General features: G+C 34.1%; 2 protein-coding genes across 3 annotated transcripts; both read right to left on the minus strand.

Moving 5' to 3' along the window:
• Positions 1 to 69: 69 nt before the first annotated feature.
• On the minus strand, positions 70 to 14739 carry LOC110412461 (Transducin/WD40 repeat-like superfamily protein). Of its 2 annotated transcripts, XM_021422994.1 has the most exons (18): positions 14504 to 14739; positions 14316 to 14415; positions 14147 to 14200; positions 13980 to 14032; positions 12945 to 12978; positions 11876 to 11966; positions 10590 to 10681; positions 9595 to 9669; positions 8166 to 8257; positions 6666 to 6795; positions 5075 to 5164; positions 4231 to 4296; positions 3832 to 3923; positions 2728 to 2793; positions 2540 to 2606; positions 1984 to 2072; positions 1474 to 1600; positions 70 to 616 (listed from the first exon to the last, which is right to left on the minus strand). In XM_021422994.1, exons 1-18 carry the CDS (start codon positions 14680 to 14682, stop codon positions 572 to 574), a joined length of 1542 nt encoding a protein of 513 aa, XP_021278669.1. In that variant the 5' UTR covers positions 14683 to 14739; the 3' UTR covers positions 70 to 571. The 2 variants fall into 2 exon arrangements, with proteins under 2 accessions (XP_021278669.1, XP_021278670.1); XM_021422995.1 differs by lacking the exon at positions 70 to 616 and having other exon boundaries at positions 2535 to 2606.
• A 372-nt stretch (positions 14740 to 15111) lies between these two features.
• Positions 15112 to 15798, minus strand: LOC110412467 (histone H3.2). The gene has a single exon (XM_021422999.2). It carries the CDS (start codon positions 15695 to 15697, stop codon positions 15287 to 15289), a length of 411 nt encoding a protein of 136 aa, XP_021278674.1. The 5' UTR covers positions 15698 to 15798; the 3' UTR covers positions 15112 to 15286.
• Positions 15799 to 16698: the final 900 nt, after the last annotated feature.

A 16698-nucleotide genomic window follows, 5' to 3' on the forward strand; every position in this document is an offset into this window, starting at 1 on the left:
AGAAGTTGTAGTGAAGGTTGTGTAATTACTTTTTCCACCAAAATTCTCGAGTTACAAGGAGGAAGACAAGTCACCCAAGCAAGGTCTCATTATAATTACTTAAATACATGAAATGAAGTCTAAACTCTGAAGGCATGTTTGCTTAGCTTGTAATGGCTAGTCCCAAACTAATTTGGAGTACATTGATACCAACACAGCATCTTTGGGAAGATCAAAACTGTACAGACAGGAATCCTGGTGAATCTAATCTACTCTATAACTAAAGAAGAGGTACTTCCAATCTATTCATTATACAATTATACAAATAAAGTGCCAGAACATGATTGACAATAATACAGCAGAGCTTGTCTTTTACAACAAACCTGTTAATGAAGAATCCTCCATACAGCAAAATCATTCCATGCACTTGATCTCAAGATCCTATATTTGAAACTGATACACTCCGATCAAGTGGTACTGAGTTACCAGCTTCAATGCTTTTTTGCCTCGGGACTCTTAGGCATGCTGTAGGGAAAAAACCGTGTTTCCTACTTTCAGATGGCCTTTCCTGTCGCTTACACAAATTTCTGCCTCAGAATGACTGGCGTGGTTGAGAGACGACAAGCAAAGATGAATGCTGAAATCAATAATTCATTCAAACTCAGACTTTGGACAGGAAAAAGTGAATGAGGCCTTTCAATAAGAACTTTAAAATCCAAAGCTAATGATGATATAAGGCTACAATCATTTCAATACATATTATGACGAAACACGGCATAAACTATGTCACTATGTTGACCACCAAAAAATAAAAATTGCCAACTATATTGTATCCAAGCATGTAGTGAAAGGTTTCAGAAACCAACTAAAACAACTGAAGGTTGTAGGCTCTTCAGTATCATAGAACTTTAAAATTTGTTTTCATATACATCCGGCATCTAAATGATCCACAATCTCGGTAATAAAAGACTATTTCTGTTTGTAAATGTTTCACTACTTGATTTTAAATTAAAATAAATCATGACCATAATGATTTTGATTTGTATAAATTGATACTCACTGTGGGAAGAAAAGTTCTTGCTTGTTTCAGAAAGAAGATGCAATGTTACTTTAGAGTATGACAAACAACAATAGCAAAAGAAGAGTCCATACAGTTACATGTGCTTGCTTACTCTCTGATTAGGACATCGGTACAAGTCTATTCTCTTTTAAACTTTTAACTTTGAATACTGAAAGTTAGTTGGGTTGGCTGTAATGGTTATAAAAATTGCCCTCGTCAATGTCCTATGTGCATAACTATTTTCTGTCCAATGAGCTTATATGCACAAGCTCCTGGTCAGGCACAAGTTCTTGTGCTTGGAAAATTGGCACCTATAAATGATGCCTACCCTTTTTCAAAATGCATATTAGTAACTTATAAGAGGGAAAGGAAGAAGTTAGAGAATTGAAAGAAACTATACCCATCATCTAATGGAATCAGAATAAAACACTAACCTTTGTCCCAGCTACAATGGTACCATTAAGGGGATGACTTGCACATGTGGTTACACCTTCAGATAATGGAACAAAAACATTTTGCTTTCTTTGATAGTTCATCTCGGACAAACTCTGCTGATCCCCCCTAGAACAAGAAAAGATACACAAAGGAAAAAAGGATATTTGAAAAAGAAAATCAACACCTGGAAGCAACATGCAGTCACCCTCATATGAGCGGTGTCTTGTACATGAAAGTAAATGCCATGACTATAAAATATCTAATGCAGCCATCAAAAAGAGATTACAACACAACACCAAGGACAGCACTCCAAAAACTAAGCAGCATTTATTGCTACAAAAACAAAACAGTTTGTTTTGTTTCATTCTTACTCACACAAGAACAGTACTAAGATTTGACAAGTTTTCACCTAACAAAGCAAATGTAAACCAGGTTGTCCATCCAAAATAACCAATTCAACCTCCAGAGAGCCTGATGGGTAATGTAAGAATGTGTAAGGAGTCTCTTACTTGTAGTCCACATGGCTGGGAGAGCTGGTATCTGGATAAAAATCTAAAATATGAATGCCACAGTCAGATGATGATCCGACCACGTAAATCTGCAGCAGACATAATCTAGTCTGAGATAAGACTTTTTTTATGAGTAAAACAGTACACTGCTCCAAGGGAGAAGTATGACTCTTTGAGACCCTGTTGTGAAAAAAAAACAAACCCAGAAATGGCTATCTGATGCAGATGCTGCTAAGGGTTGAATGATGCTGTTAATGGAGACAGTACTGCATGCATTGTCCCATACGCAAGGTAACAATCATAGAATATAAGTTGTCAAAAGTACAAAAGTGAAGGATTATATGACAATGATTTAGCTGATTGTTGCACAATGATCAGAAGTTATGTTTCCTTTAATGTGACCAATAATTTCCCCTCCAAGTAAATTGACACACATGCCCAGGTTATCCTGAGTTTTGCAACCAATTGTGAATAGTAGACTTGTGGACTGGGCTATTTCTGTAATATCATATAAAAAAAAGTTGAACAAGGAAATCCAGTGAAAAAAAAACCTTACAGAAGATGTTGGCAGCCATGATGGCTTTCTCAAGTATAGTAGATCAGCTGATATGCTGGCTCCATTTCTAACAAATTCAAATTAAAAAGAAAAGAACAAGAACAAATAAATGTAAAGCTACTATACAAAGTTGCCAATACCCCTATAAATACATGATGAAACTGTAAATATATTCAACTTTTACTTACAACCAAGCTGGAGGAGGGCAATGAACGTGTGTAACTCTTAAATTATAAATATCCAAAACACCTGACCTACAAGAAATGAGGAAATAAACACAAGAAAACATCAAAGTTGGGGCTTCCAATCTTCTTGGCCTCTAATGCGAGTTGCCTTATTGGCAAATGAACATTTTAATCATGATAAAAATAACAAAGGAGATTGAATCCATGGCCCAATAATATTTAGTTATAATTTCTGCAATCAACATTTTAATACAAATGAATCCTGAAGATATTTGGATTTCATACAGCACTTCTCGCAAAGTGACCTGAAGAAATTGCTGATGCTTGGTTGGGATTTGTATAAAAGGTTCTAGTGATAAAAAGAGGTAGTGTTGCAAATATGCTAAAAAAGATAGTGCTAGAGGCAGAGAGGAAAACTAGAGTAGTCTCTACAATACTAAGTGTCATAACAAGTGTAGATAAACAAAGGGTAGAGAATAAGTAAACGGCAGAATAAGGCTACGAATAGGGCAGAGAATGGCTAAGTAGAAAAAATTTAAGAGAGAGAGAGAGCTAAGACTGAAAGTCTATTTGCCATGTCTAAAGATCTAGTTCTGCCAAAACAAATTGTCAAGGCTCTATGTATAGAGCAGAAAGAAACAATTACTCAACAACAAGCTTTAAAGAACATAATGAGTAACAGTATTAAAATGAGCTTTAATATACAAATGGGTAACAATGATTAAAACCCCATTCTGTGGCCATTGAGAGTAGCGGGCTTTTCTAACACCAGGCCATTAATGATGTAATGAGACTTGATCCTGAGTAAAAGGTAAGAGGGTGCTTCCCATAAAACAACTCTGGAAGAAATAATAAATTAGTAGCCAAAATCAAGCATCTACAGGATTCAAAACCTAAAACGGAAGTCACTCTTTAGCAAATGGTTATTTATTGAGGGTGGAAGCTTTGGCAAAATATGTGCACAATCAGTAGATTCATGATCAACACCAATGAATAGGTAGGCAAATGCATTCCATATCATGACTGCTATATATTTTCTTTTCTTTGATTATTAATCACTGATGAAAAAATTCACAGGCAATAAATTGGTATCATTCCACAACCTACCATCCATCATCTAGGTGGAATGCCAATTGATATGGACAAGAAGGATCAAGATCAATGGAGTGTATTTCCTTCGGAGCAATATCTGATTGTGCCTGAAAAGAGAAGGGAACAAGTCATTAAGAGCACATTATGGAAAGCAACAACATTGATTATGTTTTTACTATAACATGAAAGTATGCTGCCCTGGATTTCATATTCCATAAACTAAGAACCCTTCACATCTGCAAGTTTTTACATAAAGATATGAAAATGCACTTTCATGAACAGGTAGACTCAAGAGGATATCGGCATACATAAATATTGGTAGTTCATAGGCAACGAAATCATCCACCTTAAAGCCCTTCAGAAAAGAAAGTCATTTCCCTAGGGAAAGAAAGTGGCCAAGTTCATCATGAATACCTTTAAAGATCCAATCTTTGCCAGCATTGTTGCTAACTTCAAAGATATTAGAGGTGGATGACCTGCCTGAATGAGTCAAACATTACAAATGTCACTGCATGTATCATTAAGATACAACTTTATCAACTACGAAAGCTATATTAACCATATGCATAAAGATAAGTCATCAAACAAATGGATCCTGACAATGACAAAAGGTGTCTAAGATTGCTGCTAGCACCATTTGGACTGTTTGTCCTTAGCAGGGTTGTTAGTCCCAGCAACAGTCTGACGTACTTTTGCCAACATGCAACATATTACAAGCGGGGTACAAACAAAGATTTCATCCTGTGGGGGTGGCTAATGAATTTCATTACATGTCTCCCTTATATAAAATCTTGGGGATCATACATAACTCAAAGTAAATGCATAAGTAAAAGCTGAATAACCAATATTTATTATGCATCCTGATCACAATTAAGTCCTGAAATTGTTCCATATTCTGAATTCAGTATTCTCTGTCATATGTTAATAGATGGGGTTCGTTTTGCCTTATGGAAGAACTATGCATTCAGCTATGTACCATAAAAGTAAAAGATCTAATAGCTTTGTAAAAACAGGAACATTAATTTGAAAAGCTTTAAAAATCTAAAAGTACAATCACAAACTTGCGAATGCAAAATATATATTTTGAAATTTAGATTTATCTAAATGTAAATTATTAGAGGGGCTGGTTTACTTTTTAAAAGTAAATAACCATATTTAACTAATTTAAATTGTAACTCTCTACATGTTAATTCTTAAATAAGTTTCCTGTTCTGGTGGTGTGTATTCCTAGACAAAAATTAGAACGTCAATGTCTTACCTCATTATGACATTGAAAAGCAGAAGATGTTCTTCCTCCACGAAGATCCCACATATATATATTCCCATCCTTACTAGCACCAAAAATTGTCTGCAATAAATGAACTTATCAAGGTTAAGGATTATTCAAAAGCTTAAAAAGAAACAATTACTAACAATAAAATGCATAGCATCTATAAAAGAATCCAAATACACCTGCACATTCCTTCTATTGAGTGCATTTTCAATAACTTTAATAACTTTTCTATACTGCTAAGACCACACTATTTGTTGCCAACAATGCCTTAAGCCAAGCAAAATTACAAAAATATAATATAAGAACTTCAGTAAATCAAATACCAAATAACATAGATTTCTTAACAAAACTAGAAGTGTTCCATTGCGATACTATAAGTGCCATTTTTTCTATTTAAATGCGTAAACATTTTCTCTAACTTTATAAACACCTATGCTGTAAGTTTTAAACTAAAAATTATTATTTATTGAAAATAAAACATATAATTTGTTTAAATAAACATACAACTGTATTATATTTACAAAAGAATAAACACCAATAGGTTTTAGAATTGATTTCAACATCTATAAATTCACATTAATCCTAGTTGATGTCATTAATTTGCATTAATTATATTATAGATTGATATGTTCATTGTTCTAAATTTTGTATATTATGTTAATAGTTATGCATTTCAAATAATATAACATATAACTATGGATTTCGTTTTATTGATTATACTAATCATTTATAGATTTCTTTTCCTTCCATTCAAATCAATTATATATCATAATAATGAGTTTTCATATTTAATAGTATTGTTATAATATTTCATGCTATTTATCCTTCAATTTTGCTTTTTCTTTTTAATTTACTTATTCCCCTCAAACTTTTTTTGTTCTCTCCTTTTTTTCCAATCTTTTTTCCTTTTCCCTTTCTTTTTTCCAGCCAGCAAGGGGAGAAAGTCTGACTACTATCCACACCAATGCATCATGGTGTTAGAAGGGATTCCAGTCTCAACATGCAACAGCATTCTGTGAAATGCCCATTGAGCCCCTACATTTGTTTGCAAGCATCAAGAATACCCTTATGGAGTTCCAACAACATACTTGAGTCTGGAGGACTACCATGCATCAGGTTGGGAATAGTTGGACCTCAATTTTTTATGTATCACATAGATGTAAAGATATATGCCATAGAAGATTCATTTGTGAGTCTGTTGATTCTATTTAACTAAATTGAAATTTAGACAAGTAATGCACGCATGAAAAGATATTATTCTTAATTGGCAGAAAAGTTTCCACAATAACTTGGTGCCCTTAGCTGAATCTTGTTCAAATTTATTAGACTCGAAGCCTGACTAGTAAAGCCAAGCCTCAATTCAATATTTTAATGCACCTTTAATACAAGTTTGAACAAATGAATACCAAACTCTACTCTCTCACCACTTCAATATGTAGTTCAGTAACATGTAACATAAAACAAGTCTCATGCTCATCTCATAAAAGAAAAAGCAAAGATGACATGCAAATAATTTTTTCCTACAGATTCAGATAAGTAACTTAATAAATATAAGAGAGGTCTTCAATTTATTAACCTGATTTTCCACATGCGGTTGGATAGTATTGAGGGTGCTACAGGAACCAGTTATAAGCTCAAGGCAAGGAAGAACACTTTTTCTTCTATCCCATATATTGACTATGCCATGAGTGTCAGAAGCAATCAACCTACAGCGACAACCATCAGGAAGAAAAGAATATAACTGGCAGCTGAAGACAAACCTCATGAAAATTTAAATCGATTCAACAAAATGTCATCAACCAACGTATATGACCAGTATATAAAAAAGATTCCAAAACTAGCCACTGGAAAGTTCAATACTGAACCAAAAATTAATAACAGCTACTAGAATAAATTTAAGAAATAACATAATAGTTAACTTGGCATTAGAGCAAGAAAAATTACTTCAAATCCTTTTGAATTATAGTAATTCCAAAGCTTAAACAAAGACTAACAGCAACAATGTGGCTGAATTATCAATTAGTTTGTTACTTGACCTGTCAGGAACCACTATCTTATCATCTGTAACTCCAGGCAATTATGGATCTGAGCACTCTAAAGGTATATTAGGGTATAAGTCACAGCAAAGATGGCTAAACAAGTAAATAAAAGGACAAAGGGCTCAATAACTAGATTGTTTCTCACCATCAAGTTTCTGAAAATAGTTTCCAACATGTATCTGTACCAAACGTTTATGTGCTAGTTCAAAATCTGAAAAAGGGATCAATAACTTGCTGTTTCTCACAACAATGGCTCTTCCCAATATTGAATACTTTAGGTATTTTTCTTCGATTTTTGGTTAGTGTTGAAAAGAACATTATAAATACTACCAATTATTTAGAATGGCCTAATAAATAGGATGATTCACAACAATAGTTTTCCTTGCTTCTAGTCTAGTGGTATACCTTGTCTTCATCTTCATGTGCAAAACTAACAATATATGGAAATTTGAAAAAAAAAAAAAAAAACTCACATGTCAATATTTTAGCAATAGCATACAAGTGAAGCAAACACTCTAGACTAATAGCTTTCACCTCAAACTAGGCATCTTATGGATACCAGTGTAGAGTTAAGCAGTTCTTGTAGAAAACACAAAAACATCAAGTTTTCCTTTTAGAAGGAATTTCAAAGCATAACTTTAACATGAAGAAACCAGATATGCAGAGGAAAGGCATAAAGAATGTTCCAGGCAAACCTCTAATGAACTATTAAGCTTTTTGTGCCACAGCAGAACAAAAAATAATAATCTTAAATGCAGTTCTCAGGTTGACATCAGGTCACTCAAAATTATTTCCAAAATTTATGATGTTTGGTGTTCCTTTCTACTTTGTTAACCAAAGTGGTTTCTCAATATGGAAGGGTCAATTTTACTAACTCAATATTACAACTCTACGTCAATACCCAAGTTCAGGTTCTTCACGATATGCCTGAACAGTTACTATATTTTTTTTCATAATTTCGTATTTATTTTTCATCTTTCAAAAAATCCACATCCAATAATGGGGGGGGGGAATTTTTTTCTCAGCTTTTGACAAACCTTGAATCATCAGTTGCCGTAAAAGCTATATCACATAGACCCTTATAGACTTCAGAACCAAGAACAGAGAGAGTGCGTCTTGTTCTTAACACCTGGATTAACAGCGAACAAAATTATCATGGTACATTAAAATGAGGATGCTACCAGATATAAGGAAACTAAAATAATTCCCTGATGGTTAACTTTTGAACAAAAGAATAAAACTGACGACTTTACTGATTTATTTGGATCAGTTTATCACATACTTGGAAATTATATGACTAATAAAAACTATTTGAAGTCTCTTAATTACATATCCTAATACAGGATCAGATGGGAGCTTAAGAGGGGATGATCATAAAAAATTTCAGATCAAATACATGTATTTGAACATTAAAAGAATTCACATTAAGTGCATTAAAAGTAGCTACCGCAGAACTCTGCAGTGCCAGAAGTGAATAGATGCAGAACAGAGGTCCAAATTTGAGACAAGCAAGGAAGCAAGAGATTATTAATATCAACCTGTCGAAATTAAGCAAGGAAATCAAATTAACTATAGTTGAATTTAAACTCCATTATACTTTATCAGGCTTAAACTCCAAATCTCTAAATGCAGTCACTCATAATTCCATTAAGACAACCCATTGGAAATATCAACCTGACGTGGACGACTTCCTCTTTTATTCTTCGTCTCATGAATAAATGCCAGATAATGGGTCCGTGTCTGTCAGATATATTATTCCAAACTAAGTGGCTTATAACTAACTTCAATAATTATATAATTGTTCTCTCACACCCTACCCTGTCAATGCCGTACATTCAAAACTCCTTTTGAGACCAATAGCTTTTTCAATATCTCTCACCCTAAAGCTAGTAAGAACTCAAAAGTTCTCTTTACCTTAGAAAATATATCCATTCATATTTAAGCAATTTCCCATAAATTCAGGTCAAATTGTACACCAAACCACCAAATGTCAATATGGTGACATATCAGGGGGTAGAAGAAATTTTGTGCTGATGCAAAAGCAATGTAATAGTATGGTTATGGGTCAACAATGGGAGCAGGGGATCATAGTCCTTAGAATCTTGTTAAAAGTTGCTTTCTAAATGAAACTACAGTAATTTCACCTAAACACTTCAAGTCTCTCTGCAAGTCCCCAAAGCCAATCTTCTTTCTCTCTCCAGATATGCATGAACACCTCATTATAGAACATACCAGAAATTCTGCTCCTGCTATTCAATGCCCTAGCTGGTCTTTGTAGATAATAATGAATATAGTAGTAGATTTTGGTATTTATATATATCAGTGTGATTAACATGCTAAAACTATTTTCGACCATAATAGATAGAAATGAATCTATGATTATTTAATCCACAGAGGAGTTTGGTAATAACACATTGAATAAAGATACTTTTCATATATGACAGGAAAACCAAAAGGGAAACTTACCTCAACTGGTTTAGAAGAGACATAACCAATATCAAAGATCAGTACTTCATTGCTTTTCACAGAAGTACAAGCCACCTAGAAAAGTAAACAACCATGTCAAAGGTTAGAAGTCCAAGATAAAAAATGATATTAACCCAGTTACAACCACTTTACGCACCATCCATCAGAGAATTCAAAATTTAATTAATGCTATATAAACCAGACACATAAAGTAATTAGATCAGTGCTGTTGAAATAAAAAACAGTGACATAAAATAGAGGAAAACAGAACTCTAAACTCTTGACCAGCCATACATGAATAATAGCCTGGACAATCCAAGTACGAAATTTGAGTTTCTTTGGACAAAAAAAAAGGCACGTCTCAATGTTTGGAAACATTATGCGTCTAGAGGTGAACATGAGTAAATGCAGATCTAACTCATATCAGTGAAATTTAATAATCCAAAAATATTCCACTCCACTTAATCCATATGTACATGCTATATTTCTTAAATAATTCAAACAGTGGTTTTCACTTATGTATTCCTGAAGCCAAGAAACCTTAATAAGCAAGCTACTAAGTTTCCACAGCCAGATCTATGCATGCCGTAGAACCCTAGATGTTAGAAATTGATTAGTACAAAAAGCTACATAATAATAATAAAAATAAATAAATAAATAAATAAAAACCAAGGCAAACATTTACAGCATAAAGCAGAACAAAACTAAAGAGTAAAACAGAAATAGTTATTGCCACACTAGTTGGAAATGTCATCATCAGCAAAACTACCATAAACATTATTTGTTAGTTATATACTGAATTTTGACCAATGACATTAAGTAAACTCCATAGTTATAATACCACCCATAAGCTGGAGTCAAATATATACAAGAACATTATGCTAACCATTTCCTTGAACATATGGCAAGTGCAAATTACAGTGAAGTAAAATGTCATTTGACCATCTACAACATCTAGACGTCTAATAGTTTGAGGATAAGTAACTGAACTGAACCTCATCCTGGTTAGCAAGATTCCACCGAACAACATCAAGTTGTTGCCGCAAGTAGAGGTGCAATAAGTGCTTACTTTCATCTTCAGTTAAGCCTATTCCAAAGAAGTAACAAACAAGTGAGATAGATTGGCAAGAATACATGATAGCTGAACCTAAGTATGAATCCAGATAGGAAATAATAAAGAAAAAGAAAACAGACGAACAAGGAAACAATAAAATAAAACATGCTTATACTCTTCAAAAGTGTCCAGATAGGAAAAACTGAAATGAGTACCTTTCACATGAAATTCAAAATCTAAAGAAGAGTGATTAATAAGCGAGTTCTCATTTTGCCCACCAAGTTCATTAGCATCCTTATCCAAGATCACAAAGGTTGAGATACAGTGAAACAATCATCTTTGTAACTAACAGACCTACTAATCAACTAACAATGACCATCATAGATGTTGAGAATATTATCAAAAGATATTGCGGATGCAGTATGTTCTTTTATTGCACCCAACACTCTGAGCAGGAACTAAACATAAGTAACCACATGGCAAGTATGCAGAAGGGCTGCCAAAATGAGTTCTGACTGTAAAACAGGCTGGTTTAGACAATGACACCCTGAACCCCATACCAATTTCCTGGGTGGCATAATTACCAGATGAATGAAAGAAAATAACTGTATAACCAACGATTCAAGAAGATGAGGCTTAAGTGGCAGATTTACATCATGACAAACTGACACCTAAACCAAATCCCTGGATGGCACATTATTACCAAATAAGCCACTACTTAACCATATAGAGTAACTATGTAGACCTTATCCTCTGCCCTTTCATAACTGTACCCTACCCCTAACATGGAAAGACGTGCACATCAGACCATGGTTTCAGATATTCAGTCCAATCATGAGCAAATTACCTAAGAATAAAAAGCCACCATGTTTAAATAGGTATGCCACTTGAACAATATTGTCTGATGTTTCTCTCCTAATGCACAAAACCATTCTTTAACTGCAGGAATTTTATTTAGGTTTTCTACATACATGCATGTGTTACCCACAAATGTCAGGACATTGTCAGAAGAGTGTATTAATGATGCAATTTTCAATTTAACTTGTGCACAAAAATCAGGCATAATGTACATTATAGTTATATGTAAGCATAGCAAATATGATAGAGACCTGAGTCAAAAAAAAGCATCTGTTTTGCTATGCCAACATATACATGTGCTGAAGATTTACACAAAGGCAAGGGGAGTGGGGGAGGGAGGCAAAGCAAACCTTTAGTTGATTAACTTACGTGGCAGTGAATCATTACTCTGGCAATATAGAGTCTCAAAGTCATGCACCGTTAAGCACCCTGATTTTGTCACAGACACTAAGTAAATTCCCTGGAGACAATTATATGGGGAAAAAATTAGGGGTGGTTAAAGAGGGAAGAGAAAGAAGGACAAAAAGAATAGTAGGAATTGCAATGGAAAGGAGAGGGTGAGGTAGGGGAAGAAAATTAAGAAATAGCAAGTATCTCCTATTCATACTGGTTAATTCGCATTTAGTCACATCAACTGCAACAGAATACATAAAACTCAAATTAGTTCGCCTATTTAGTAGCATGGTGCATAGGCCTTATAGACACAATGGTTTCTAGTATGCTTGCAGATATCACATTAACATTTGGACATGATATTTCTGCAATTAACACCCATTCTACATACCAGCCCAATGAAAAATCTTCATGCCTGTGACTATGCCCTTGAAGAGCCGTTTCAATTTGAGAAGGTGTTGTGGTATGATCATGCGTTTTTCTGCCCAGGGGGACACTCCAATAGTTAGAACTTGAAAATTCAAACTGGAGGCCTTAAGTTCGGATCTTGGAGATGGAAGGGTGAACTTTACAGGATGAGAAAGAGCTAGCTCCCCATGTGTAGCCAAGTAACAAGTACCCAAAAAAATGGTCACCTGTTTTTACCTTAAAATGCAACTATTATTTTGTAGGAAGTTCAAATAAGTGTCTGGCTTCTCATAAAATCAAATTTTGACTTCAAAACGTGGCAAGATAATTTCTAAATATGTTCAGCCTATTCTGAAACCAAAGTTTAAATAGTTTAGCTATGGTCATACTCAACCCTACTTCGAGTTGAACCATAAGTCCAAAATATGTCATTCTTACTCATCCAAATCAATATAATATATATATTTATATATATATATATATATATATATATCATTCTTAAATGACTAGCTTTACAATTACAAGAAATATGTATAAACCAAAAAAAAAACATTAAGAAACACAATTAGCAGGGTAAATTTATCATCAAAAGATTTCAGAAGCTATAATTTAATAAGATATTAATGGGAGGTATCACCTTGTTGTCAAAGTCAACTGCAGATATTCCTTGCCTGAAAAGAGAATCATATTAAACTATCTCTTGAAATGAAACAAGAGGTATGAATAAATAATATCTGAGAGAGAGGATATCAAAGACTTCACCAAACAACAATTTTTCATATTCAAAAGAATCTAGAAAATGCACAATTGAATGCTAAAACAAATAGGATGATAATAGAAATTCTCAAGAAAACTACTTGTAGTAAGTAGTAACTAGTAATTGTAGAAGGAATTAACATTGGAGAGAGAGGCCAAATCAAATTATCTCTGATCTTCACTTGGAACAAAAATAAATAATTAAAGAATTAAGAATTAAATTGAAATATTTAGCAAACAGCTCCAGTCTAAAGGAAAAGGCTGTAGTTTTTCAGTCATTCGCAGTCAATACCATAACTTGAAAAAAAAAAATTCTAAACATCTAAAATTTTATTCACTCAAAAATTGAGATTGTAACTGTTTAAAAGATATACTAAATGGCATTTGCTCAAAATTCCAATCATTGTGCCCAACTCTTATCAATGCAGCTAGAAAGGTGTGACGGATCCAAACACTAGCTCATGCCACTGACATTTAGCATCCAACAGGTAAAAATTAATTATTTTTTGTTATACAGGTCTATTATTGCCTTTTTCTAACAACAAATAACAATAGAACAGTATCACCATCATGACAAAAAAGAAGGTTTGAAAATCAATTTGCAGGTGTCGTTATTTCTTCTTCTTTTTTCAGATAAAAATTGTGATAATAGTTAGCTCTCTCTAGCAGATGGGTTATGTACAACGAGTGCTGATACACAAATTATAGTAGTGATACAGATCGCTGTCAAAATAGAGCTTAGTGAGGAAATTACATTGCACAAAGATATTTCTTGAGTAAAATATGACAAATAATAGCCAATGACAAACTATTACAGAGATAATAATCAGAATTCAGAAGTGATAATTGTAACCAAGTTACATAAATATTCACTAGAAAGAGTAAGGGAGAAAAAAGAGAGATAAGAACCACTAACATTCTGAATGGAAGTTGACGACCAGAATTCACAGCATTGTTTATCCGATTAATCTACAAAACAGATGTCTAAAGTTAATGCAACAGATTAAATAGAGTATGGAAAGCTGGGAGAGAGTTTTCCAAAAAAAAAAAATTGTAACTGTCCCTAAAGAATTTGATGCATACATGGGTTTGACACGGCTTTCCATCAATGTGATAAAAATGCGGAAATGCCCCAATCTAAGCCATCACAAAACAAAAATCAGTAATTGAACAAAATCAACCTTAAAAATTAATAACAATGAAAGTAAAATTTAAATTAAAAAAAGAGAAAGGCAGAAGAAATTTGAAAGACCTCGGAATAAGAATGCATGAGGAGGCCAGAGAGGTTGTGGCGGTACTTAGGATCGAACTTTCCGTTCAATTCGAGTATGCTTCTTTGCCATGGACGACATCTTTGGATTCAAAAGAACATCTTGAATTGCATCAATCATTCAACCCAAAATTTCAGAGAAGTAGAGATTGAGAGAAACAAAGAGATACCTTGGTTTGGGTTTAGGGCTTTCAGTTGAGGGTTTGGAAGGAACCAAGAATTTGTCCATTAGAGCAAACACAACAGAGACAGCTAATCGAAGCAATTTCTTTTTTGTGGAGATTTGCACTTTATTATTTTGTGGCATTTCCCCTTTCCCGCCTTGGGGATTTTGTGCTACAACTCGCATTTTTTGCTTACCGCGCAAAGTTGGGTGGGCTCGATTCGGGTCAGGGTGCGAGGTAGAGGATTGGGCCTTTGGACGAATTAAACAAGCCCCAGGCACTAACAGAAACTTTGAAGCCACGATACCCGGCCGAACTTATCGTTGCATTTCAGGACTGATTTTTCTCTTCTTCAACTAAAAATTTTATCATCTAATCGCGATAAGAGATTACAATAATCAAACCAAAGTTAGACCAAAATTCTCGAGGAATCACGATCAAAATCGATCAATCTATTGAAATTCGAAACCCTGCTGTGCTAACGAAATGAAGCCCCTCTTTCGCGTTTTCCACTGCCAATTTGGTCCAACTCAAAAGCCGATAAACACAATATGCCACCGAAAATACGAAGTGGAACCCAAATATTGTAAGAGAGTAAGACAGGCCATCGAAAATTTAAACTAATCCAAGTACTCTGATTAGATTTCTCAAACTTACATTTCAACAATTCAAGAACGAAAATCCTAAAACAAGAGATCTATACGTAAAGAAACCTAAACAAAGATGTTCTAGAAACAGATCTTTCAACGAGACCGGAAAGAAGAGAAACATCTTTTTACTACTACATTATTAGGCTCTCTCTCCCCTGATCCTCCTAGCCAGCTGGATATCCTTTGGCATGATTGTGACCCTCTTAGCATGAATAGCGCAGAGATTGGTGTCCTCAAAGAGCCCCACCAGATAGGCTTCAGCTGCTTCCTGGAGAGCGGCAACGGCGCTGCTTTGGAACCTTAAATCCGTCTTGAAATCTTGAGCGATTTCCCTCACCAGCCTTTGGAATGGAAGCTTCCGAATCAACAGCTCCGTGCTCTTCTGGTACTTCCTGATCTCTCTCAACGCCACTGTTCCAGGCCTGAAACGGTGAGGCTTCTTCACTCCTCCGGTAGCCGGAGCTGATTTCCTGGCGGCTTTGGTTGCCAGCTGCTTACGTGGCGCCTTGCCTCCCGTTGATTTCCTCGCTGTCTGCTTTGTACGTGCCATCGTTATCTGGCTGCAAAGATGAAGAAGATGATCGAAACTGTGTTTGTCTACCGAGAAAGTTGAGGAAACTGATGATTCGAGTAATGAGCGGTGACGAGGGGAAGTGAATTTGGGTGTATATATTGAGAAAGTTGAGAGAAAGAGCGCGGGAACTTCGAAATTTTTCAGTGACTAATCTGGACGGTCGGATTATATATATTATTCATCGACGGTTGTCAATTCTTGTCAGAGTGGGCGATCCGTGTGCTGGTGGAAATGAACCAATAAGATATCAATATCAAAGCGCCCCTTAGAAGTACATAGATTTGGGAACAGAAGATGTGGGCTGTAGATTGATGAAAAATCTACGGCTAATACTCTGAAGAAGGAACTCACACGGATCATGATCCGTGACAGTAATTACTCTTTTCTTGTTCATTCAGCATGCTTTATGCAGTGTTTTATTTCAATAGTAGTAAGCATAATATAAAACCCTAAAATTTTGAAACAATGACCCAAAGTTAGCATTTGTATTTTACAATACAATGTGATTATAAGTAAATGGCATTTAGTATTTTACAATACAATGTGATTATAAATAATATAATTGCAAGTAATATACTTACAAACAATATGATTGTAAAATATATAACATTACAGTAGTTAATATATAAGCAAAGTAATGATTAAAATGTAAGAAAGATAACATTGTGACGTTTAACTTACAAACATTTTACTGAAAATGTAATGTTAATTTTCAAAATTACTTCTATTTATTAAAATACAAGTTTAAGATAGTTGTATTTTTTATTGTTAATTTTTATATAATATCATCTTTTAAATATATTTTTAATGTTATATTTTTATTTTTATTTTTATTATAATTTTGCATGTTTTATTTTTATTTCTTAATATAATTTTCTATATTATATATTTTATTTTAATTTTTTTTTCTTTTAAAAGATAATATAAATTTTATTGACAATCACCATGATTGCTAAGAATAATAAAAAGATATCTTC

Source organism: Theobroma umbraticum, unplaced genomic scaffold, assembly GCF_002168275.2.
Source record: "Theobroma umbraticum cultivar Fairchild unplaced genomic scaffold, ASM216827v3 scaffold_95.0, whole genome shotgun sequence".
In the NCBI taxonomy this organism is placed as follows: domain Eukaryota; kingdom Viridiplantae; phylum Streptophyta; class Magnoliopsida; order Malvales; family Malvaceae; genus Theobroma; species Theobroma umbraticum.